Source organism: Fukomys damarensis, unplaced genomic scaffold, assembly GCF_012274545.1.
Source record: "Fukomys damarensis isolate Sample0158 unplaced genomic scaffold, DMR_v1.0_HiC HiC_scaffold_13, whole genome shotgun sequence".
Taxonomy (NCBI): Eukaryota; Metazoa; Chordata; class Mammalia; order Rodentia; family Bathyergidae; genus Fukomys; species Fukomys damarensis.
The window spans coordinates 15,456,165-15,479,731 of record NW_022900925.1 but is presented as its reverse complement, the minus strand read 5'-3'; the positions used below and the strand labels follow the sequence as shown (position 1 = coordinate 15,479,731).

The 23,567-nt window shown below is 54.4% G+C and overlaps 1 protein-coding gene across 1 annotated transcript in view; it reads left to right on the top strand.

The window, feature by feature from the left end:
- The window catches only part of Doc2b (double C2 domain beta), a 33,870-nt gene extending 10,576 nt beyond the window's left edge, over window positions 1-23,294 (top strand). The window contains exons 2-9 of the mRNA XM_010642169.3: window positions 2,119-2,198; window positions 5,817-5,891; window positions 7,366-7,475; window positions 7,601-7,727; window positions 10,664-10,821; window positions 18,011-18,092; window positions 18,992-19,088; window positions 19,639-23,294. Of these exons, the coding sequence (XP_010640471.1) occupies window positions 2,119-2,198; window positions 5,817-5,891; window positions 7,366-7,475; window positions 7,601-7,727; window positions 10,664-10,821; window positions 18,011-18,092; window positions 18,992-19,088; window positions 19,639-19,775 (866 nt within the window). The 3' untranslated portion in view covers window positions 19,776-23,294. The remainder of the gene's footprint in view (window positions 1-2,118; window positions 2,199-5,816; window positions 5,892-7,365; window positions 7,476-7,600; window positions 7,728-10,663; window positions 10,822-18,010; window positions 18,093-18,991; window positions 19,089-19,638) is intronic.
- Window positions 23,295-23,567: the final 273 nt, after the last annotated feature.

Sequence of the window (23,567 nt, the reverse complement as noted above, 5' to 3'; positions counted from 1 at the left end):
TAAGCCCCCACCTCCCACTTGTCCTGGCCGCTCTGTGCCACTGGCCAACTCCTTCTAAGCCTTCTTGGACCAGCTGAGGCATCACCTCTTCCCGGAAACCTCTCCTGATGGCCCCAGTGCATAGCCAGGCCAGGCGTCCATCCTCGAACTGCCGTAGCTCTCGACTTTCCAGACTTGTGACAAGTTCTTTGTCTGTCCCCCATAGGCTGTGTTTTCCTGGGGGCAGGGATGTGCCTTATAGCTATCCTCATCCCAAGAGCCTAGCGGATTGTAAGCACTTGGTAAATAAAGAATGAACGAGTGGATGGGTGGATGAGTGAATGGATGAGACATCACTTGACCAGCTCAGCAGCTCGGAGCAGGATTGGGGCTTCTGAAACATCTGGGAATTGTGCCTTGCTATCTGGGGCCATGCCAAGGTCTTCTTCTACCAACACCCCTTCCCCTTTCCTCTGGGAGCCACTTGGGCATGGAAGGCCACAGCTGCTGTGTGTGCTGGCCCCTAAGGGTGGCAGCTGCACCCAGTTATTTCTGCCCCCTCTGCCTGGCCCTTGGGAAATCACCGCTACCTCTGAGAGACTTGAGGACAGCAGCATGAAGACCCAGCTGGGTCTTTGCAGCCTAGGGTCCCCAAGGGGCCAAAGAGACCAGGGAGCCATAGTCCCATGTGCTAACCTGAAGGTCAGGTAAGTGGATCAGCCAGTCAGGCCACCCAGGGCCTGCAGCTTCTCAGAGCCCCTTCTCCTCTGCCTTGGCGTTTCATAAGTGAGGGAAACTGAGGCAGAGAGCCCAAGCTAGCAGTTGCACATGGAGGACAAGGTGCCTAGATCATGTGGGCACCTTGCTGGGCTAGGACAGGGGTTAGGGCCAACTGGCTGGGTGGGGCTCTGTTGCCACGTACAGGGGCTGGAGGTGACCCACTTGGCTTCTCTGAGCCTCAGGCCCTTCTCTGGAGAAGAACATGGTCACTCCTGGGGCTGGGCGGGCTGGGAGAATGGGGCTAGGATTGGCATACTGTAGCTGCTCGGTTGATGGCTGTCACCTCGGGTTCTATGACATTCTTTCATTCCTGGCTATTTAAAAAAAAAAATACTTAGTGATATGCCTTTGTACTTTGACCTGTTACCAAGAAGAAATGGTTTTATCGTTAATGTATGTAGACTTGAAATCTTTCTTTTGTAAAACTTGAGGTTGTTTTGTTGTTTTGTTTTCTAGTCCTGAGGATTGAACCCAGGATCTCCATCCTGAATGATATCCTCAGCCTTTTTGGGGGTGTGAGGGGGGAGACAACAAGATCTAAATTGCCCAAGCTGGGCTCTAACTTGCAGTCCTCTTGCCTCACCTCCCAGAGTGCTGGGGTGACAGGCGTGATTACAGGCACCACGCCCAGCCAAGGTTTTTGTATTTTTGTTTTGGTTGCCGGACTGGGGATTAAACCCAGGGCCTTGCACACCCTAGGCAAGGACTCTGCCACTGAGCCGTGCTGGGCGCCTCATATCCCTTTATGCAGGAGCCCTGTTAAGGGGAATGGTGGCACTGCTCCTCATGGGGAATGTGGACCTGTGCCTGTGCCCAGAGCGAACCTCAGGGTGCCCGTCACAGCACTGGGAATCCGGTGCCACTTCGGTCTCAGTACGGATATCATCTGGATAATTTTAAAATGCTATTAGCGGTATCCTTGCATGGTTTTGCTAAGCTCTGCTATCGCAGTAATACTTGGGTTGCTTTAACTAATTCCAGCCATTTAAAAACGAAAATAATTGTGTTTTTCAGTTTGCCTGGCAGCCCCAAAGACAGAAGCTTGGTGTCAGCTACTGTCCGTAAGGGGTGGCGAGAGCAGCGTGTCGGGGGCAAGCACAGCAGGAGTTTAATTTGTGTAATCCACTGACGTTCTGTGAAATCAGAGTTGCTGCTTTTCTGCCTACCTTTTATGAAGCTTTGCATATTCAAATATTCAGAGAAGGATTGTAAAGAATATCTTTGTCTTGTGCCAGTTTTTCCAAATTAATCTTTTGAATCTTGAAAAAAATAGTAGTGTGGCTCCTCTTAGCCATGAAGGGGAGGGTGACGCCACTGGGGGATGCAGCCGGAGGTGACCTGTGCCCTCTCTGTCCACAGCTGCCCTGGGCACACTGGACTTCAGCCTGCTGTATGACCAGGAGAACAGTGCACTCCACTGCACCATCAGCAAGGCCAAGGTAGGCCCTGCACCCCGCCGGCCCCAGGCCGAGAGGAAGAGCTGGGTGGGGGCCCAGCCTCCTGCCTTCCTTCCCAGGTGTCATGCTGTCTGCTGTGCAGGGTGCAGCACAAGCAGGGAGTTCTTGCCTCAACCATCTCAGCTGCCCACTCCCCCAAAAACTCTCAGCATAGCAAGGCCTTTCGGGGAGGAGGCCTGGGCTGGGCTTCTAGGGGACAGGGATTGTCAAGGATGGGAAGTTGTGCGGGGCTATCCTATAGGAGAGGGAGGGTGTGAGGAGTGGATGCTGCTGGCTGGGGATCTCCACACCCCGTGTTCCCAGCCCCTGGGCTTCTAGGCTCCCTGAGCAGTGGGTGGTCACAACTGTCCTGTGTTAATGCTGCAGGTGCCACCAAAGAAGGCTGACACTCTAGGCAGGGGATTAGCCTCTGGACCTGAGCCGAGAAGTCCCCCTGAGTCTTGCACTGTGGAGTTGTGGGTGTCTATGGCCCCCTGGTAGCCTGCGCAGGTCCCCACTGTGTCAGCTGTGTTTTCACCGTGCTGTTCCCTTGTCCCCCACCCTGATGGTTCCTCTGGGAGGAAGGTGCCAAAGCTGATGTTCTCTTGCAAGGTAAGGGCCCCTGTGGCCAGTAGAGCCCCCAAAAGGGCTGTGGAGGGGCCTGGGGCAGCTCAGCTCAGATCGAGGGTCTTCCCACAGAGCTGCCTAAGCCCAGACCCCACCCCAGCACCCCAACCCACTGGCATCCCTGCTCCTACCTTGTAGCTCTGTACCAACCCTGAGGGACAGGCTGCCAGGGCCACCCCAGCCTGGGCCACTGCACATAGACTGCCGTGGGCAGGTGTGAGTACTGTCCATGCTGGGCCAGGCCCAACCCTCAAGGCCACTCTCTCCAGCCCCCACCCTGTTCATACCCCCCCCAAAGAATAGAGTTGAGCATATGGTGACCCCTCGCCAGGGTGGAGGCCAGGCTGCCAGACCCTTCTCTCCCTCTGCCCGGCTTTGTAGAGCTTGCCCAGGCTTGGGGACCATCTGCCAGGCCACCAGGGCCAGAGCTGCCTCCCCTCACTTTCTCAGACACCAGGCTTTCTCCCTGCCTTTCCCACCATCCCTAGATGTCCCATGTGTACACACATGTGTGCATGTGGGTGTAGATAAGCAAGTGTGTCCACTTCAGGTGCATCCCTAGACATCAGAGTTAGGAGACACGAGACTCCTGAGCCACTGCGGCCCAATGCTCCTGTTGCTTCTCTGCATAAAGCCAGCACTGCAGGGAAGGGGTCTCTGACTGGGGCTGGGGCGCCCCAGGAAGGTACTGAAGCAGGGCTGACATTCTGTGCCTCTGTGAGGAAGGGGGCGGGCAGACACTCCTTGGCTGGGGCCTTTGGGTGAGGGTAAGTCACAGGTCACTCATTTGCAAATGGGCCTTGTCATGCCTGCCCCACGTGGCTGCTGCGGGCGGTAGGCACCTGGCAGTCTGGTGCCCACCTGCCCTCATGGACACACTCAAATGTACCCGGGCGCTCCCATCTGAGGAGGGACTAGGAAAACCCAACAGAACCACAGTCCTGGGAGACTTGGTTGTTTTTTTGACTGTGGTAAAATATATAAGCATAAAATTTGTCACCATAACCATTTTTCAAGTGCACAGTGTAGTAGTGTTAATCACATTCACATTGTTGTGTAAACTTCATCAACATCCAATTCCAAAACTTTTTCATCTTATAAAACTGAAACTGTGGAACCATTAAACAGCTCCTGTTCCCTCTCCCCGGGCCCTGGCCACCCCTCCGTCCCGAGTTTGACCCCACAGGGGGCCTCACAGGTCCCTCTGAGCCTGGCTTACTTCATCAGCCTGACACCCCCAGGCCTGTGCCTGTCAGTGCATGTGTGTGAACCCCCTTCCTCCATAGGCTGAGCACTGCAGGCCATGGTTCTGAGGGTTTCAGGGTCTCTCGCCCTGAACGCCTCACCAGCGACCACCTCTGAAAGGCCTGGGTTCTGCCATCCATCCCTCTGTACCAGTAGCAGCCAGGGGCTGCCTCCATCACCTTCTCTGCTGCCCCTCCCAGTTACCCTTGGAGAGGGGTCCAGCTCTAGGGAGGGCAACACACCGAGGCCTGGTAGGAGGTCCTGCCCTGCCCTGCATGGCTACAGGTGGGAGGCCTGGGCCAGGGCCAGGGAGGCCTCCTGGGGACACAGGAGTCAGTGGTCAGATAGAGACACAGCCTGTGCCAGTGCTCACTCACTCTTTCCGCTCCAGGCTGAGTGTGGCCGAGTATTCACAGGGATCTTCTGGGTGGAAGGCTGCAGAAGTGGCAACAAGGATCCAAAGGACATAATAGGTGACACTCACATCCCAGCTCAGCACCACCCCGCCCCACCTCATGGGTGTCCAAGGCCTAGAGCCAGATTACCTGGCCTATTCTGTACATTTCGCTGGGCACTTCATGGGAAAGGCCAGGAGGCAAGAGGAGGAAAGAGCTGGATCCGGAAGGACAGCTTCATGGGGACACACAGGACCACCAGCTGAGCCCCACCCACAGCCTGTGGAGCTGCAGCCCCAGCATGGCTCAGACACCCCCACCCACCCCGGCCCTTGGTGACGTCTCTGGCATCTTCCAGAGGGCCTGGTGTGTTGGGGAAAGAAAGAAACAGCCTACCTGCCAGTGCTGTGTCTGCATTACCTCCTTCCCTCTGCTCCATGCCTGGGAAGTTGAGTTATTACCCTGTCTTACAGACCATAAAGCTGAGGACACAAAGTAACTGAGCTCTGGTCTCAGGCCAACCTGTGTCCTCCCAGCAGCAGATGAGTGGTGGGTGGCAGCCTCCAGCTAGGAGAGTCCCCAAAGCCAGGCACTGGGGTAGGGGAGGAGCCCGGGTCTGGTGGACTCCGCCACCACCCCGCCACACCCCGCCGCCAGCTGTGTGGAATACATGCAGCTCCTCTGTGAATAAAGTCAGGGCAAGGCAGGAGGGCTGCCTACCCTGCCCCACACACACTTCCTCCCTCCATCTGAGGAATGAGAACCTGCTCTTACCTCCTGCTCAGCCCCTGCGCAGGGTGATTCTTGACTGGGTCTGCAGAGGATCTGAAGGCAGCGTTAGTGAGGGCTGCCATCTTGTGGAGCCTGTGAACTCTGGACACTGCAGAGAAAGTTCAGTCAGGCCTCCACCCGTCTCCCAAGACCTGGAACCCTTTCCCACGGTCACCAAGGAAGCTATGTGGATGGCAGAGTCCCATTGACTTAGGGTCATGGAGAGACTCTCCATGGAGAGGCCATGTTTGGAAAGGACAAGGGAAAGGCCTGACCAAAGTCGGACAGGTATTCCTCTTGAAGCAGGGCCAGTCACCTGGCCTCCATGACAGAGAAGCTAGAAAGAGAAAGCAGCCACGTGGCTCTTAGCAGCCATGCTAGACCAGGACGCTGGGGCAGGGGAGATATCATGGGCAATGAGTGTCCTCACGCATCCCATCTGGGGCTGAGAGGTTGGGTTTCCGGGAAGAAGAGCATGGGTGAACCCAGTCAGAAGCCTCTGATGACTCAGGCTCCTGGGGGGCCTGGCTGCTCTGTAGCCCCAATTTCTAGTTCACACCTTCTGCTGGTCTCCTCTACCCAGGGCCTGAAGCCAATGGACCACAACGGACTGGCAGACCCCTACGTCAAGCTGCATCTGCTGCCAGGAGCCAGCAAGGTGAGGGTTCCTGCCCAGGCCTGCACACTGTGACAGAGCACTCCCAGACCACCACACACAGATCCGGAGCCCACGCAAGATGATAGGACTTCCGCCATTCACACCCATTCAAAGCGCCCAATCAGCCCCACACTTGCAGGCCTCTCTCCTGGGCCAGTTTTGCCTACCTGGTGACAGGGGTGAAACCCTACCAGAGAATTTCCAGACCAGCATTTTTTTAAAAGAAGGAGTCTTGGATAGAGATTCATATGCTAAAAAAGGGGTTCCAGGATCAAAGAACACTGAGAAACTGTTAAACGGGTTTCTTGACAGCAGGACTTATCAGAACCCTTAATGTGTTAATGGGTTGTTCTGGTACTCTCCATAAGGGGACAGAGTGGACAGCTTCTCCCAGGTTGTTTGCCCGCAGAACCCCTGTCCCCATGATGGATGATGACCCAACAGGCAGACAGGAGTGCAGCGGGAGTAGAGGCCACGTTCCATTGTGTGCAGGCCACCCACAAGGAATTCTTTAGGATAGCATGGACTCCAGCAGAAGGAGCAGCCTTAGCAAAGGCATGGACCGGACATGTAGGAACAAGGGGGAAGGCAGGGGGCCAGCTCCACAGCCAAGCTTCCCAGCAGCCACCTTGCACAATTCCCAGCAAAGCCAACCCCTGCTGCCACCACGGGGGGCCTCTGGCAGGGTCCTCCGAACATTGGCTTCCTGTGGCTGCTGCGGCTGCTGCCACAGACACAGTGGCCTAAAACAACAACGGTTACTGTCTTACCGTTCTGCAGGTTAGAAGCCTGATGTGGTTTGTTCCACTGGGCTAAACATCAAGGTGTTAGCAGGCATGGTGGTGCAGCCCTGTCATCCCAGCACTCTGGGGCTGAGGCAGGAGGATAGAAAGTTTGAGCCCAGCCTGGGCAACGTAGTGACTTACTACACCCTGTCTCAAAATTTAAAAAAGGACTGGGATGGAGCTCAGCATAAAGGCCCTGGATTCAATCTCCCGTACCACTAAATAAACAAAATTTTAAACATCAGGGTGTCTGTGGAGCTGTGTTCTTTCTGGAGCCCTAGGAAATCATGCATTTTCAGACCCTTTCCAGTTCCTAGAAGCCACCCATGTTCCTCGCCTTGTGACTTCTCATGTTCAAAGCCAGGCATGATACCTCTCTCTGAGCTTCTCCCTTGGTGTCCATGTTTCCGCTTTTAAGGACCCCTGTGATCACCTGGGCCACTCAGTTTATCCAGGATTATCTCCACCCTCCTTTTATTTCGTTGTTTTGGTGCTGAGGATCAAACCCAGGGCCTTGAACGTACTGAGCAAGTGCTGTACCACTGAGCTCCAATGTTTGAAAGTCACCTCAGTCCACTTTGCCTTGTCAAAGGGCCCAGGGCCCAGGACATGGCCATCTTTGCAGGACACATTCTTTCTTCCTTCTGCACACATCAGTTGCTAATAAGACCTTTTCTTCCGTTCTCCAGGCAAATAAGCTTAGAACAAAAACCCTGCGTAACACTCTGAATCCCACATGGAACGAGACCCTCACTTACTACGGGATCACAGATGAGGACATGATCCGCAAGACCCTGCGGTGCGTGAGGCCCCCAGCCGCCTGTCCCCACCCCCTGCCTCACCACTCAAGAACCCCCCCCACTGTGGCAGAAAACTGGTGGTGCCCAGTGTATCTGAGGTACTGGCTTTGCCCCTTGCCCCCAGGATCTCTGTGTGTGATGAGGACAAATTCCGCCACAACGAGTTCATCGGGGAGACGAGAGTGCCCCTGAAGAAGCTGAAACCCAACCACACCAAGACATTCAGCATCTGCCTGGAGAAGCAGCTGCCGGTGAGTGGGCCTCAGGCTCCCTCCAGCCACCTCTGCAGGGCCGGCAGGGTTCCCTGAGCACCCACTGTGCCCCTGGCCTGGCTGCGAGTGTGGGAGACCAACAGAACTTGCTGCCTGGGGAGGTGCAGGGCCAAGGCAATGAAGGGAGCAGCAAGAACCAAGGGAGGAGAAGTCAGGCTGGGGCCGGCAAGGAAGGAAGTGAGCTTCCACCGAGTGACACCAGGGCCCAGAAGGGGCTAAGAGCAGGGACCGCATCTGGTGACACTCGGGGCTCAGGGAAAAGATGAGACCAGATCCTGTAAGGAGCTGAAGGCAGCCCAGGCATGCAGGAGCTGGTGGCTGGGGGTGGAGGTGCTTCTAGACAGACTGTACCAGCAGACCTGGCCTCGGGCGGGGAAAGGACAATTGTGACATCTGGGGCCTGAGTATCTGGGAGGATGAGGCAGCCATTAACTAGGAGCAGCTGGGACGTCGCAGCTCAGGAGCTCAATTGGAACGTGTCAGACTTGCAGTGCCTGTGAGATGCCCAGAGGAGACAGCACATAATTCTTTCCTAGAAATTGCCATCGTTTGAAAATTATGTCAGAACAGATTTTGCCCCTGACAGGCTCCAGCAGCTGAGCCCTCCCAGGATGCTGGTTTCTGTCCCTCCGCTCTCCTGCCCTCTCGCCTCACCCCATTCAGAAGAGCTGAAAGGATGCCCAGGGCACCCCAGGGCCCTGGGGTCCAGAGGAATGTTTGGCCCTCAGCTGCCCAGTGTTGAGGACATGGCAGTGACTCGTTGTCCCTCTCCCCAGGCCTGAGCAGTGGGAATGCCCAGGAGGACGAACCCACAGCCATCCCCCAAGGGTCAGGCCTATGGAGCCTGGCATCCTCAGGACATGGATTCTGGGCCCGCATAGCCCGAGCTAGGCTTTGCAACAAGTCAGCCTGCGGCCTGAGCTGCCTGCCAGAGCCCAGCTTTTTGCATAACTTGATCAAATTGTATTCCTTTGTCACATTCTCTCCCACTCACAGACGTTTGTGTGATGGATATAACCTTTTCTATTTTATTATTAGTCGCTAACCGCAGGTAACCTAGTTTTTTCAAATGATCTAACTCACTTAGGAAGTAAGGCAGTGCTGGCTCCCATAATAGTTGTGTTCCTGAGTTTTGATCATGAGCATAAACAAACAGCTGTGTGCGTGTGTGTATGCAGCTTGCATAGATACAAGAGTGTGTTTGTGAGAGCGTGTGCAAGCCTGTCCCCAGAGCTGCATCAGGCATTGCTGAGTCTTGCTTGAATTGGCTACGAGCTCATTGGTCAGATGGGGACACACGGTGAGCTCAGAGATAACCACTGGGGCAGTAAAAACATGCTGGTGTTACTTTTTGTGTTTATGGTCTGTGTACATTGTTTTAAGTACTGGACAATGACCAGCTCAGAGATCTTACGAAGCACCCAAAGTATAATCTCGCATGGCTGAAAAATTAGCTCCTTTCTAGAGTCTCATCTCCAGGAAGGGTTGGATGTGGCTGCATGGGGATTCACATCAGTGTTGGGCAGAGGACAGTGGGCCCACATGAAAGAGGAGCCGTGCAGAGTCCTGAAGAGGGGGCTTCAACTGGGTGTGTCCCGAGGAGCAGAGCTATAGAGGAAGGGCTTCCAGGTGAGCTGCAGCCGGAAGAACTGCGTTATCTTGGGAAGACCAGGAGGAAAGACACATCGGCTGGTTGTGTCAAGGGTGGACGAAACGGCAGGACATTTGAGGTACAAACCCTGAGGTGGGCATCAGGCACTGGGAGACTAGGTAGCTTCCCTACCCAGTGCCCAACTACCCCAAGTTAGGAAAAGGTCAAAGCCCCATTTCTGTCTCCTCACGGGCCACCGCAGACCCTGAGAGGCTTAGGAAGCCACCAGGGTGCTGGGGTCAGGAGACCACTGCCTTCCAGCAGGCCTCCAGCAGGGCCGGGACTGACCTTATGGGCCTTCCTCTGAGGCCTCAGACTGCAGTGGGAGTCATGAAATCGAACCCAGAGGGACCATCTGTCCCTCTGTTCCCACCTTCATTAGGACAAGCCTGTGGCGGGTGGATGCTGCTCAGGGCCAGACCCTCACCCACTCTGGAGCATAAGCATGAAACAGGTAGAAACTGTCTTCAAGGGACTTAGAGTCTAGGGGCGGACACAGGAGGAAGCAGGTGGCCACAGTGCATGGCAACAGGAAGCTGAGACAGGGCAGCATAGGGCAGGACACCCAACTGCCCAGGGATCCGGAACGTCCAGGAGGAGCCACTAGAGCCGAGCCCTATCCCAGGGACAGGAGCTCATCAGATGTGGAGACAGGAGGGCACTGGGAGCAAACTCAGCGTGAGAGAAGACATGGAGGGGGCATGGGGCAGAGCTCAGAGAAGATCCGGTCTCAGATATGAAGAGGGCAGAGCAGGGACCACCTGCCAAGCAGCCGGCACCAAAGCAGGAGTCGGCAGACTCTGTGAAGAGCCAGACGGCAGATCTGTGAGGCTTTGCGGGCCCACTGTCTCCGTTAAGAGCTACTCACTCTGCCATTGTAGAGTAAAAGCGGAAGGGTGACGCTAAGTTCCAGTAAAACCTTATTAATGGACACTGAGGTTGAATTTCATGCGTTATGAATATTGTTGAAGAAAGTGAAGACCACTCTTAGCACAGCTCCACACAGAGCCAGGCATCCAGTCCGATTTGGCCTTTGGGCCAAGCTGTGCAGGACTGTGAAAGCCACTTCAGGCTGTGGGGCAGAAGCACGGAGGGCAGCGTCAGACTCCACCTGCGGCAGCGTCCTCAGGGGAGAGTCAGGCAGGAAGGCCACAGGGGACGGGGCTGTGACCACTCACCAGTTGGTGGCAAGTGAGCTGGAGACAGACAGCCTCGGTGGCCTGTCGGCTGGGGGCAGAAGTACTGAGTGATTGCTCACCGGCAGGTGGACAAGACGGAAGACAAGTCCCTGGAAGAGCGAGGCCGCATCCTCATCTCCCTCAAGTACAGCTCACAGAAGCAGGGCCTGCTGGTGGGCATTGTGCGGTGTGCACACCTGGCTGCCATGGATGCCAACGGCTACTCGGACCCCTATGTGAAAACGTAAGTGTGCAGCTCAGGCCTGTGCCTGCTGCCCCTCCTCACCCAGTGACAGTGTCTGGCACTGTGGCCAAGCAAGGCCAGCCCTAGAAGGGCACCTGACAGGCCAGGACCCATGCTCACAGGGGCCTGTTCTCTTAAGGGATCCTTTGGCAAGTGTGCCCAGCCCATTATACAGATGGGGAAATGCAGGCCCAGAGAAACTGAGTGTCTTCTTAGGTCATAGAGAATATCTGTCTCCTAAGGCCACAGACAGGCCTCTCTGACCGTAGGGCCTGGCATCATGAGCAGCTTGGAGGCAGAGACACAAGGGTCCAGGGCCAGGGGCAGCGGGGAAGCTGGGCAACCTGGCCAAAGAGACCACTGGGACTGTCCGAGTGCACCAGCCCTGTGCTGAGGCCACAGGTGCAGCTAAGGGTCCACCCAGCCCTACCACTAACAGTGGCACTAAGAAGAGTCACTAACTGGGAGACATGCCCAGTGACCTAGGCCCTAGAGCTATTGACCTGGCCAAACAGGATGTGCCCTGGGCTCACAGGGGCAGGTTAGGGATCCAGTGGCCGCTGGAGAGGGGTGGTGTGAGCACCACAGTGATGGTCTTCACTGCCTGGGGCCCTGCACAAAAAGGTGGTTGGGTCCCCATCCAGAGGGTGCTCCCCTGATGCAGGGACTTGCAGAGAGGAGGGGGAGGGGCTTTGGGACAGAGGAGCTAAGGTAGGATTTGGAACAGCCTTGGCCTGAGGGGACACAGAGGAGGCCCAGGTGATGGAGTCTGAGGGGACTTCTTGGTCCCACAGGGAGGCCAGTGCTTCTCGTGCCACAACTCTGAGGCACCACGCCCAATGGCCGCTGTCATATTTCAGTCCCTTTTTTTTTTTTTTTTTTTTTTTTTTTTGTGTAAACCCGGGGTCTTGCACTTGTGAGGCAGGCAAGGTACCAATGAGCTAAATCCCCATCCTTCAGTCACTTTTAAAATCATATGTCAAGATGGCCGCAGCCTTTTGGAAACCAACTGGCAGTTCATCAAAAAGCTAAACACAGCCGGGTGTGATGGCGCACACCTGTAATCCTAGCACTCGGGAGGTTGAGGCAGGAGGATCGCTTTGAGTTCAAGACCAGCCTGAGCTACATAGTGAGTTCCAGGTCAGTCTCAACTACATAATGAGACCCTGTCTCAAAAAAAACAAAAAAAAGGGCCGGGGATTTAGCTCAGTGGTTCTGCCGCCTGCCTCGCAAGCACAAGGGCCCAAGTTCGGTCCCTGGTACCCAAAAAAATAAAAAAAGTTAAACACAAGCCAGGGGTGGTGATCCATGCCTATAATCCCAGCTACTGGGGAGACTGAGGCAGAAGGATCACAAGTTCAAGCCAGCCTGGGTGACTTGGTGAGACCTGTCTCAAAATAAAACAAATAAAAAGGTCTGGTGGGTTGGGGATTTAGCTCAGTGTGCCACCGCCTGCCTCATAAGCACAAGGATCCAAGTTCTATCCAACGTGCCTAAAGGAAAAGAGGGGGCTGGGTGTATCCCAGTGGTAGGGTGCTTGCCTAGCATGTGCAGACCCTGGGTTCGATCCCAGTTCTGGGATTTGGAGGGGAGGTTAATTTAAAACAGAGTTACTACATGATCCAACAGTTCTACTCTTAGATTTACACCAGAGAGGACTAAAAAAATGCACATGCACAAAAAAATGTATCTGTGAATGTTTGTAGCAGCTTTATTCATAGTTGCTAAAAGTAGAAACACCTCAAATGTCCTTCCACTGATGATTGGAGAAATGAAATGTGGACTCATCCATACCATGGACTATGAGGAATGAAGTAAAAGGTGAACGTCCCCAACCGAAACACCAGAAACCCAAAGTGCTTCAAACTCTGAAACTTCTGAGTCCCGACATAGTAATACAGATACACAATTTCACGGCTGATCTCATGTGACAGGTCACAGTCACAGTCACAGGTACAATAAAAACAAGGTGTAAAATTATACCAGGTGTGGTGGCACACGCCTGTAATCTCAGCCACTCGGAAGACTGAGGCAGTGAGGGTCACAAGTTCATGGCCAGCCTAGGCAAATTAGTGAGCCTGTCTCAAAAGAAAAAAATTTTAAGCAAAACAATTTAAAAAAAATGTAGTGCAGTGGCTCAGAGACCTGAGTGTGTGAAGAAACTACAAGTGTTAGAAGACAGTCAGCATACTTTTTATAACACCAGAAAAGGGCTGGGGCTTTAGCTCAGTGGTTCCGCCGCCTGCCTCGCAAGGACAAGGATCTGAGTTCCATCCCTGGTACCAAAACTAAATAAATAAATATAAGTAAAACTCCAGAAAGTTGCAATCTTCCAAAAAAGTTGGGAAATGTGCACACCCGACGGCCACATGATCTTCCTTCCAGGTTTGTATCCTAGAGACCAACCCACAGGTGGGAAGCTATTTGTGTCAGTGTTGCTTGTAGTAGCAATAAACTGGAAATCTCCAAATGTTCGGCAGCAAAATAGATTAATAAAATGTGGCACACGCGTACAGTGGTACACTGTGTGGTTAAAGGAATCAATTAAACCTAGACAGATTAACATGGACAGCTGTCCAAAACGTGCTGAGCCAGAAAGCAAACTGCAGAACTATGCCCACAGCATGTCACTGTCCTAGACAGCCCTCCACATGCCCGGATTCCGGCCAGTCCAGGCCGAGAATACTGTTTGGGGTGTGGAGGAACTGCATCTATACTGAACAGGTACAGACCTTTTTTCTCTTGTCATTATTCTCTGTAATAGAGTGTAACTGCTGTTTACATGGCAGTGCTTATACTGTATTGGGTATTATAAGTAACCCAGAGACAGTGTAAGGTATAGAATCTAGGAGGATTGTGTGGGGTATCTGCAGATACTGGGCCATTTTATATGTGAACTCAAGCATCCCTAGTTTTCAGTATCTGGGCTGTCCCGGAACACCTCCCTCAGACCCTGGGAGGTCACTGCATTTCTTTACCACTCAGGGTACTTCCTGAGTGGTGGTCTCTGGCAAGGGAGGGGAACAGGACTGCAGAGGCCAGTAGGGAGCCTTCGTCTTCTCCTGTAATGCTGGATTTCCTTTCAGACAGAAATACATTCTGAGGCCAAAATGGCATGAACAGTTTAAGTCATGTTCAGTGCCCACCTGCCAGGTGGACAGGAATTCCAGGTCATTTACTGGGTCACCCAGAAACCAGGGTCTCACCTCATACTGGCTTCCTCAGGTGAGCAAGGCCTTGTACCAAGGTAGGCCATGGACAGCTGGTGTGGGAGCTGCAGGACACCCCAGCCCCAGCCAGGTCCACTTGACCTTTCAGAGGTGGGCAGATCCCTGGGCAGCTCCTAGATCACAGTCACACTTCCCCTGAACCCCTCAGTCTGGGTAAAACTTTCTGCCCAGGACAGGGTCTGCTGAGCAGGTCTAGGGGCCTCCGCTTTCCTGAAAACTGAGAAATGAGGACACAGGTGCCCCTCAGCTGTCTCCTTGACAGAGTCCTGGGACCCCAGAGGAGAGCAACGGAGGAGCCAGGGGGCTGATGCCAAGGAGCAAGTCTCAGTGGGTCAAGTCTTTTAGTCTGCATCATTTTTATAAACTTCACCCTTGGTGACACCTGCCTCAGTTTCCCCAGGCTGAGAGTTGACCCCAGCCCCAGGTGTTCAGAGCGTGACGGAATGATAATAATCGCTAGCATGTGTTGGTTGAGTGAATACTGTGTGCCAGGGCTGTCACTGTGTACAGCCCATACCATCTTTTGTTTATTACTGATGTTTCCTACCAGGGAAACAAGAAACTAGAAGGAACTTCCTGTGCCACCCCAGCAGCTCCGTCCTGCTCCGGCCCTTGCACCTGGCACATGGCGGGGGAGGGGGGGGTCTTCTAGAAGCCTTTGGCCGTCAGATCACTGTGTAGAGCACAGCTCTGGCACAGCTGGGTGGCCAGAGCAGAAGGGTCCTAACAGCCATGCGGCAGGGCTCTGGGGGATTTGCCCAGAAGGGCACTGTCTTAGTTGCTTTTCTCATTGCTGAGACAAAATACCTGACACCCAAAGTTAAGGAGGAAAGGTTTATTTAGCTTACAGTTTGCGGAGGTTTCAGTCCATAGTCAGCTGGCTCAAAGGCAGGGTGGCGTGGCCGACGGGCAGCAGTTTATGGCAGGCTGAAGGTAGCAAAAGCAATAAAGGGGAAGACGAGCCTCTTCTGTCCCTTATATTGTATCCGGGGTACCAGGATTAAGGGTGGTGCCAAACCACTCGGTGGATTGATTTAGTCACCACCCTTAGTCCTAGCATCACATACTCTAGATTCAGCACCTCTGAAGAAGTCCCGCCTCGTTCACATGAGGCTCTGGGGGACATCTAAACACAAGCTGTGACAGGAATCGAGGGATTCCCGGGGCCCTGGTGTGGGGAGGGAACAGCACTGCAGTAGAGGAAAGGGCAAAGCTCTGGAGGTGCGACGGGATGGCCCCGAGAGGAACTGCGCGTGGCTGAAGGCCTGGTGCCGGCGTCTGTCTGGCAGCCTAGTGTCTCAGTGAGGAGCCACCAGGTGGACACAAGTTGTCCTGGCTGAGGGCACAGAAGCTCCAGAGCATTGTATCCAACTCTGCAGGGCTCCCCCGTCCCTGCTCCTCACCCCAGTGCAAACCAGCACAGGACACTGCATAGGAGACAACACTAACACATAGCAATATGGCCTGTGTGGGAAGAGAAATTCATCGTAAGGGATTCAGGCCAGCTGTGGGCAGCCCAAGCCTATACTCCCAGGCAAGAGGATCGCGAATTCAAGCCCAGTCTGAGTAATTTAGCAATTTAGGAAGCGCGAGATGGGTCTCCATTATAAAACATCTACTCAGTGTGAGGGCTCTGAATTCAGTCCCCAGTACCACACACACACACACACACACACACACACACACACACAACCCACCCTCTCGAGTGGATTTGAGCCCCCAACTTTCAGTTGAGTTTACTGAGATAGAATTTACATACTGGAAGTTGCTCCCTGTTTGAAGTTTGCAACACATACAATCTTGAATATAGAGAATACAGTTGATACTTGGCATCCAAAGAGAAATGGTTCCAGGACCCCTGAAGATTTCAAAATCCACCCACACTCAAGTCCCTGACACTCGTGAAAAGGCCTAGTATTTGCACATCCTCCACATGCTTTACGTCACCTCTAGATTACTTATAATACCTTATGCAATACAGATGCTATTGACAAGTGGTTGTCTTTTGTTCTTGTTGTCTTTCGCAGTACTGGGGATTGAACCCCAGTTCAAGGCAAGAACTCTACCACCAAGCGGCATCCCCCTCCCTGGGTTCAAACACTTGATCTTCCTGCTTAGTCCCAAGAGCTGGACTCAGGCGTGCACCTCCACGCCTTGCTTCCCTTTTGGTTTTTTGAGATAGGCTGGCCTTGGTCTTTCAGTCCTCCTGCCTCAGCCGTCTGAATAGCGTGGATGACAGGCATGTGCCACAGTCGTTACGCTCCATTAGGAATAATGAGGAGGAGCGGAAGTGTACCGCAATTCTTTTTTTCAAATATTCCCACCCCTTGATTGGATGGACGAGTAAAGGGTACAGAGGGCCCAGAAAATTCCCCGCCCCAACCCACTGGCCTGTTTTCTGTCCTAGTAGTGTTGTTTTTTCCTGATTGTCAGACAGAGATACCAGACGGTGTGTTGTCTTGGTCTGGCTTGGCCTGCACATCAGACCCTGGGGTTGTGTATACCCACGGGTCGGTCTTTGTTAGGGCTGAGTAGTCTTCCACCTTGTGGATAAGCCACGAGTCCTGCTGATCAGCTCATCAGGGAAAGGCATGTGCTTGTTTCTGGTTTTGGGTGTTGCATGAAGCTGCTACAAACAGGTACTTGTGTGGACAAATATCCTCACCCTCTCTCCTACCCCCAGCTTTTGTCACCACATACGCTCCCCTGTTTCTATAGTAAACCAGCATTATGTTTGCAGTTCTGAAATGCGAAGTAAAATAACAGCGAGATACTAGCAGAGATTTTAAAGTGTGAGCCACACAGTCTTTCTGGAGGGCGGTTTTGCAAATGAAACAAGAAGCTTGACCCCAGCACATCTTCAGCTGTCGTTTCACCACTGGGACCTCAAGTACTCAGTTCACTGACCCACCCAGGGCAGCCGCTGAGCTGGGGAGAGGAAGCTGGGGATGGGTGAGACCAACGTACTTCTGACCCCAGAGCTCCTTCAGCAGGGGAGGCAAGTGCTGCACACTTGTCTGTGCAAGGACAGGGCAAGAGGTTCTGGAGAGGAGAGTCTGGGGACTGTATCAGTCCACTTCCCTGTCCTGGGGCACAGTACCAACACTCACAGCTCAAGGGGTGTGGCGTTCAGAGGATTCAGCCCATGGTGGGCGGACATGGGAGAGGAGAGCTGCTCCCCTCTTGGCAGCCAGGAAGCAGTGAGAGAAGGCAGGAGCCAGGGACAAGAATACACCTTCCGGGTAATGCCTCCAGTGACCACCTCCAGCCAGGCCCCGCCTTGTAGCCCACGTTCAGCTGCACATGAATTCTCGGATGAGTCCAACACCCCAACCCAGCACCTTCCAAAGCCCCAGCTCTGCACACCTGAGACTCCCCGGCGTTCCTTGGGCAACTCAGTCCAACACACTGAGCCTCAAGTGAAGGAATCTTCACAGTGGAGGCCTGCAGATGGAAGAGGATGCATCCCTGTAGTCCCCAAAGGCCTTTCCCTTCCTCGGAGCTCCAAAAAGGGCGTGATGATGGCTTCACAGCTCTGGGGATGCACTGAAAAAAAAGATTTTACAGTTTAGACAGATGGATCTTATGGTATGTGAATTATATATCAATAAACCTGCTATTTAAAAAAAAAAAAACTTTAGCAAGGAACCAATTCTGCTAAATATGTTTTTCTGGTGGGAAATATAACTTTTGCAAAAATTAGACTTCCAGAAGCAAGGAACGTGCTCTCCCTGGGGGACAGAGGGGGTCTGGGGAGCTTCCAGAGCTGCCCACTCCCTCCTCCTGCTGCCACTGACTCACCTTTGCCCACACAAGGCTGTGCCAGGATTCCCGTAATTAGGCAAAAGCAGGATGGAAACGTCGCTGCAGGGACAAAAGGCTCCGTTGATCCCGGCTCGCTGCATCTGCACCCCACAGCTGCTCCTCATCCCCTGCCCTTCCCTTGGTTATGATTTCAGATACCTGAAGCCAGATGTGGACAAGAAATCCAAACATAAGACAGCAGTGAAGAAGAAAACCCTGAACCCGGAGTTCAACGAGGTATGAGGGGCTGCTAGGGCTTCGTGATGGGCAGTGGACCCGCCCCAGAGGAGCCAGGGCTTCCAAGGGTCACTGTGGGAGCTGCTGACAGGAGAGCCCCAGCCATGGGGTAGGACTGAGGCTGCGCCAGGCCACGGTGACGAAGGCGGATCTGCCTGAGACTGGCTGTGGTGGATGTAGGGTGGGAAGAGGGAAGTGTTAGGGGATGTCCTGATCCTTGGCTGTGATAGGGTTGGTGTGAAGATGGAGAGGAGCTCTGGGTGCAGCAGGAGGCTTCATGATGTGCCCTAGGCCCAAGAAAGAGAAGTGACCAGGTGGGGTTCAGGGTCCTCAGCCCAGGGACTCTGGAGACAGATCTAGGGGCCCTCGTGCAGCAGGGCTGGTGGAGGAGCAGAGAGCCCTCAAGCACAGCCAGAACTGAACCAGGATCCCAGAGACGGCTGAGGAGCTGTGTCCAGGGGGAAGAAGCACCTGATGTCAGAGGGTCCCAGAAGCTGGCAGGAGAGAGGAGTTCATACAGAAGGACAAAGCCAGGCAGTTGTGGTGGTGCACACCTGTAATCCAGAACTCTCAGAGGCTGAGGCAAAAGGATCTCCAGTTTGAGCCCAGCCTGGGCAGTTTAGCAAGATAAAGTAAAAAAGCTCTGGGGATTTGGCAAAGACCCCAGTACCACGCAACCCCTAAAAAAGGTCAGCATAGCCAGCCCAGAAGTTGAGGATGATAAAAACTCATTCTTGTGCCATGAGTCACATGAAGGGGGTTCACAGGCAGGTGTGTTGAGGGAATGGGGACCTGTCCTGGGCCCTCAGGCGGAAGTGACAGGAGATATGCCCACCCTGCCCCTCCGCACTCCCCTCACCCCATTGCCTTGGCTCTAATGCTCCCCTTCTGGCCAGCAGGAGTTCTGTTACGAGATTAAGCATGGGGACTTGGCCAAGAAGACCCTGGAGGTCACTGTTTGGGATTACGACATTGGGAAATCCAACGATTTCATTGGTAAGAGGGGCACACTGGGAAACAGTTTAGTCATGTGCTTGTCTTGGGTGTGGCCAAGTGGTGCCCCTGGCTCAGGCACAGGTCCTCCCAGACACCATGCAGCCTGCCCTCCGTGACAGTAGACAGGTCCAGAGCGGGTAAGAAGCCTGGGAGGCTACACTACAGTTTGTCAGGGAGCTGGAACGATGAGGACACTGGTGACTAGCACCCAGGGCTGGACTCGGAGCCTGTGTGACCTTGAATGCCTGGTGGGCACAATAGCCAGGTACAGTGGGGCTGCCTTGCCTCCTCCCTTCCTGGCCCCTGTACCTCAGCCCCTATTTCATGCCGCTGCACCCTGCCCAGCATGGTACTGGGCCCTGGAAGAGGAAGAGCAAGACCCCTAGCTGGGCCGGGGGGCAGGAGCGTGGATGGAGGTCAGATACTGTCTTCCTGTCAGATACACTCAAAGCCTGGAGGGCAGCGAGAGTCTGACGTCGGCACAGGATCTGAGAGGAGCCCTGGTCCCAGGGGTTGGGCAGTCACTGAATCCCTGTTGCCCCCTCTGCAGGCGGCGTGGTTCTGGGCATCAACGCCAAAGGCGAGCGTCTGAAGCACTGGTTTGACTGCCTGAAGAACAAGGACAAGCGGATCGAGCGCTGGCACACGCTCACCAACGAGCTCCCAGGGGCTGCGCTCAGTGACTGACTGCCCACCTGCTGCCACCACCCGTGCCCCCAGGCCCACACAGGCCTGGCCCTGGGCTTCCTTGGCTGTCACGAAGGGCTGTGGCCCCCATGCTGGGAAAGATCCAAGACCCACTCGGACACAGAGCCACTGCAACCCCGTTTGGTGGACGCAGAGCACCCAGGCTCTCCGAGGGACACGGGAGGGCAGAGCGCTGGGCCTGCTGTCCGCCTCCTAGGGCAGAGGGGCAGGTGGTAGGAGAAGGAGGACTTGGCCACCCAGTGGCAAGGACCTGCTAGAGGTCAACGGGGCAGAGAGTACAGGCAGCTGGGGTGCTCAGGTTGGCGCCAGAGAAAGCAAATGAGGGAGACTGGGCAGTGGAGAATGGGACTTAGATGGGGGAGCCAAAGGAGCTTCCGGCCACATCCATTCCTCTCTGGCATGGCTGGGCAGGTGGAAAGAGGCTGTGAGCTGAGTCTGCAGCTCCTGGAGGCCCCAGGGTGAGGGCATCACTCAAGCCCCGCCAGTGGGCGAGACACGGGGCCTGCCCTCGACTTCTAGGCCGGGAGCTGGATGTAAACCAGGGCTGAGGAAGGCCAAGCTAGCTTTGTGCCTGCAGTGATGGGCACAGGGAAGGCTTCTGGGAGGAGGCGGTGCCTCCAGAAGGACTTAAAGGGGAGAGGTCTCTAGGCAGAGCTGGAAGAACATCCTCGGTAGGCAGTGGGAGTGATCTGTAAAAACCTGGGGCAGGGAGAGGGGGCCCATGTGGGTGGTTTTAGGTTTGTTAGGCAGGGGCCGGGCTTGTATCAGGTGGGGAAGCTGATGGTGCAGGGTCCGGTTCAGCTCTCAGACTGCTCCCAGCTCTGCCCAGCCTGAGTATTCGTCAGCTGCAATGGAGAAGAGAAAATGGCACCTCTGGCACAAAAAGAAGCAAACTCCTCTTTCCCCAGCCCTCTGGGTTCAAGCAGGATATTCAGGGCCCTCAGGGTTGCCCGTGTTCTGGTCCTGTTGTGATGCCATCTGATGGCCCTTTCAGGAGCACTCAGTGGCAGTGCAGGGCCTGGTTTCTGGGAAATCCAGGAGCTGAGAGGCCCTGCCAACTTTTCTCTCCGGGACGGAGCTGAGAGCATCTCAGTCTTGGGGTTCAGGCATGAAGAGCCTTCCTGGAGCTGTGGCTGAACAAATGCAGAGCCAGGGTGTTTCGGGGCTGCTGCAGAGCCCCACCATGTCCTCCCTTGGTATGTGAGGACACGGGGGCCGAGGGAAAGTGATCTGCCCCCAGCCTCGAAGCCCTAGCACAGCTGGGACAGGATCCTCGGCTCCCACCCCAGGCCGAACACTGGACACCACATTGCAGGGGTGACGGGGTGCTAGGCCCGTGTGCTGAGTCCCACAGCTGTCCCACACTAGGCTTACAGGCATGAGAGTTGAACCTTCTGCTTCGAGCACAGCACATCACCACCAAGTCCAGAGACATGGGTTCAAATCCCAAGTGCCCATCAGCCCTTTCAGTTGGCAATGAAACGACTGTAAGCCCCTTGCAGTACCCAGCCATACTTGTTCACAGAAACTTGGCTTCCCCACCTGAAGGAAGTCTGCCTTGTGGCATGGGGTGGCAGGCAGTGCCTTCATGAATCAACCCTGTGAGAAGAGTGGAGCACCCTCCCTTATGAGGCTCAGAGTCTGAGTGGTTTGCCGAAGTCACACGGCTGGGTAAGGGGGCAGCAGGACTCAGATACAGGCCCTTTGGGTAATAGGACTGAAGAGGTCCTCAAGGGGCTCCAGCCTGAACGGGAAACCCTGGGGCCCAAGGCAGGAGGTAACCTATTTTTAAGGGTCCCTATATTCTGGGTGAGCACCAGGTATCTTCTCCCTTTCCCTTGCTTCATTTTGACAGAGGCCTCAGCAGCCAATGAAGAGGTGAAAGTACCAAATGGCAACGCTGAAAGGGTGTGTAGACCCCATCTAGTGTGACGTCCTTATTAGACACAGGGAAAAGGGCCTGGCTGGGACAAATAACCAGGGCTCCTGGCACCCAGTCCAGGACCCTACTGCCCCAGGCTGCCCTGTAAGAAGGTGCCTGGTGATCACAGGGATTGTCAAGATGGGAGGCGGGGCTTCTGGCCACTTAGCTCAAGAGCAACGTGAAGCGCCCTGGCCGGAAGTGACCCCTGGTCCGAGGCTCTGGCTCTGTCCTAGGCACAGTACACACTGCGTCTCTGTTAAACACTGAAAAGCAGCATCGACTCTGCCTTTGACCCCAAACAGGCATCTTTCCTCTGGCCATTAGCCCAACAAAGACAGGAAATCTGATGACAAAAAAAGAAAAATCGTTCCAAAGTTAGGTGTCACTAACCAGGAGGTCACCCTGTGCGCTGCACGCCCCAAGGCGCCCAGGTCTTCGCCCCGCCCACCGCCGCCACTAGCCAATCCCCGACGGGCCCGTCTTCCAACCCTGAGGCGGTAACCTCCTGATCTCTAGTGGCGAGAACGAGGAACTGCACCTCCCCGGCCCGCCCGCCCGCCGAGCCTGGGCTGTGCATGTGCTGCCCTTTGTCCCTTCTCAAACCGAGTGAACCTCCCGATGCATGGACTCTTGGCTGTCGTCGACGCAGACTCGTACACTGCTTCACACCGTTTTGCTACCATGTGACGGCTGCAGAAACCGTCCTCAAATTGCAGCCCCAGGACAATTTTTGTACTTTGTCTGACCTGCCCAGAGGTGTCCTTTATAAGTCTTATTTGTTAATATTTATAACGACATATAACCCAAAGGTCAATGGAAACGTCACACTGCTCTCATATCGGTTTGGAGATTCATTTACTAGAGCGGAGGGATGTGTAGAATGAAGGAGGGTGAGGCAGCTGGGACCTTGTCAAGAACCTATCTGAGGCAGGTACCAAGTTATAGAGGGGGAAACCAGCTCCAGCGCGGTGCTAATCACACAGCTGGCCGCTGACATGACCAGAAACCCAGGCCTCCCGAGACTGCACACAAAAGCAGTGTGCCATGCTATCAACCACTGAGTCCACAAACGGCTGTGGAGTGTTAGCACTGGTGCCAGTCAGCTGGCACAGTCGTAGATGAGATCACCCACAGACGAAATGCAATAATGACATGTGAGAAGGTGACAGGAAAAAAATACAGGCACAAGGGAGTGGGGAGGAGAGGCTGTGTGGACACAGGGAGGTCGTGTGGGCGCCCGGATGGTGACTCCTGGGCTGAAACATTGCTCAGTGAGGAGGGAGCAGCCAGGGCCCCGGAGGCAGGCGGGCCACGGTCCGGTCACGTAGGGTTCCTTAAGTGTGGGAAAGGACCTGCTCCACTTCTCCTGGCTGGCCTGCAGGCGAGGGTCATCCTCATGATCCAGGCGGTGACCAGGCCCACTCTGGAGGTCCCTGTGGCGTAGCGGTGGCTGGGTTCTACCCAGATCCTCCTGCCCTGAGACTGTGGTCAACACCCTGCTGGCCAGTGTCCCTGTACGTGATATATATCCTGCCTCTTCTTTTCCCTCCCCCCAAACCCTCCTCCCTATGTACAAAAGCTTTGTTTCCATTTCTTCCTTCTATTTTTATTTTTTCTTGCCCCTTCTTTCCTTTTCCCTCCACCTTCCCTTGTTTCCCTTCTCATTTGAACATTTTCTTCCCACTTCCCAGTATCTATTATACATTTTAGTCCTTATTTCCACTTTTGGTTTCTCACACCAGAGAAACAATGTGGTATTTACACATGTGTGTCTGATTTATTTCACTTAGGAGTATGGTCTCAGGCTGCATGTTTGACGTTCATCCTTCTTTATGGCAGAGTAGTCC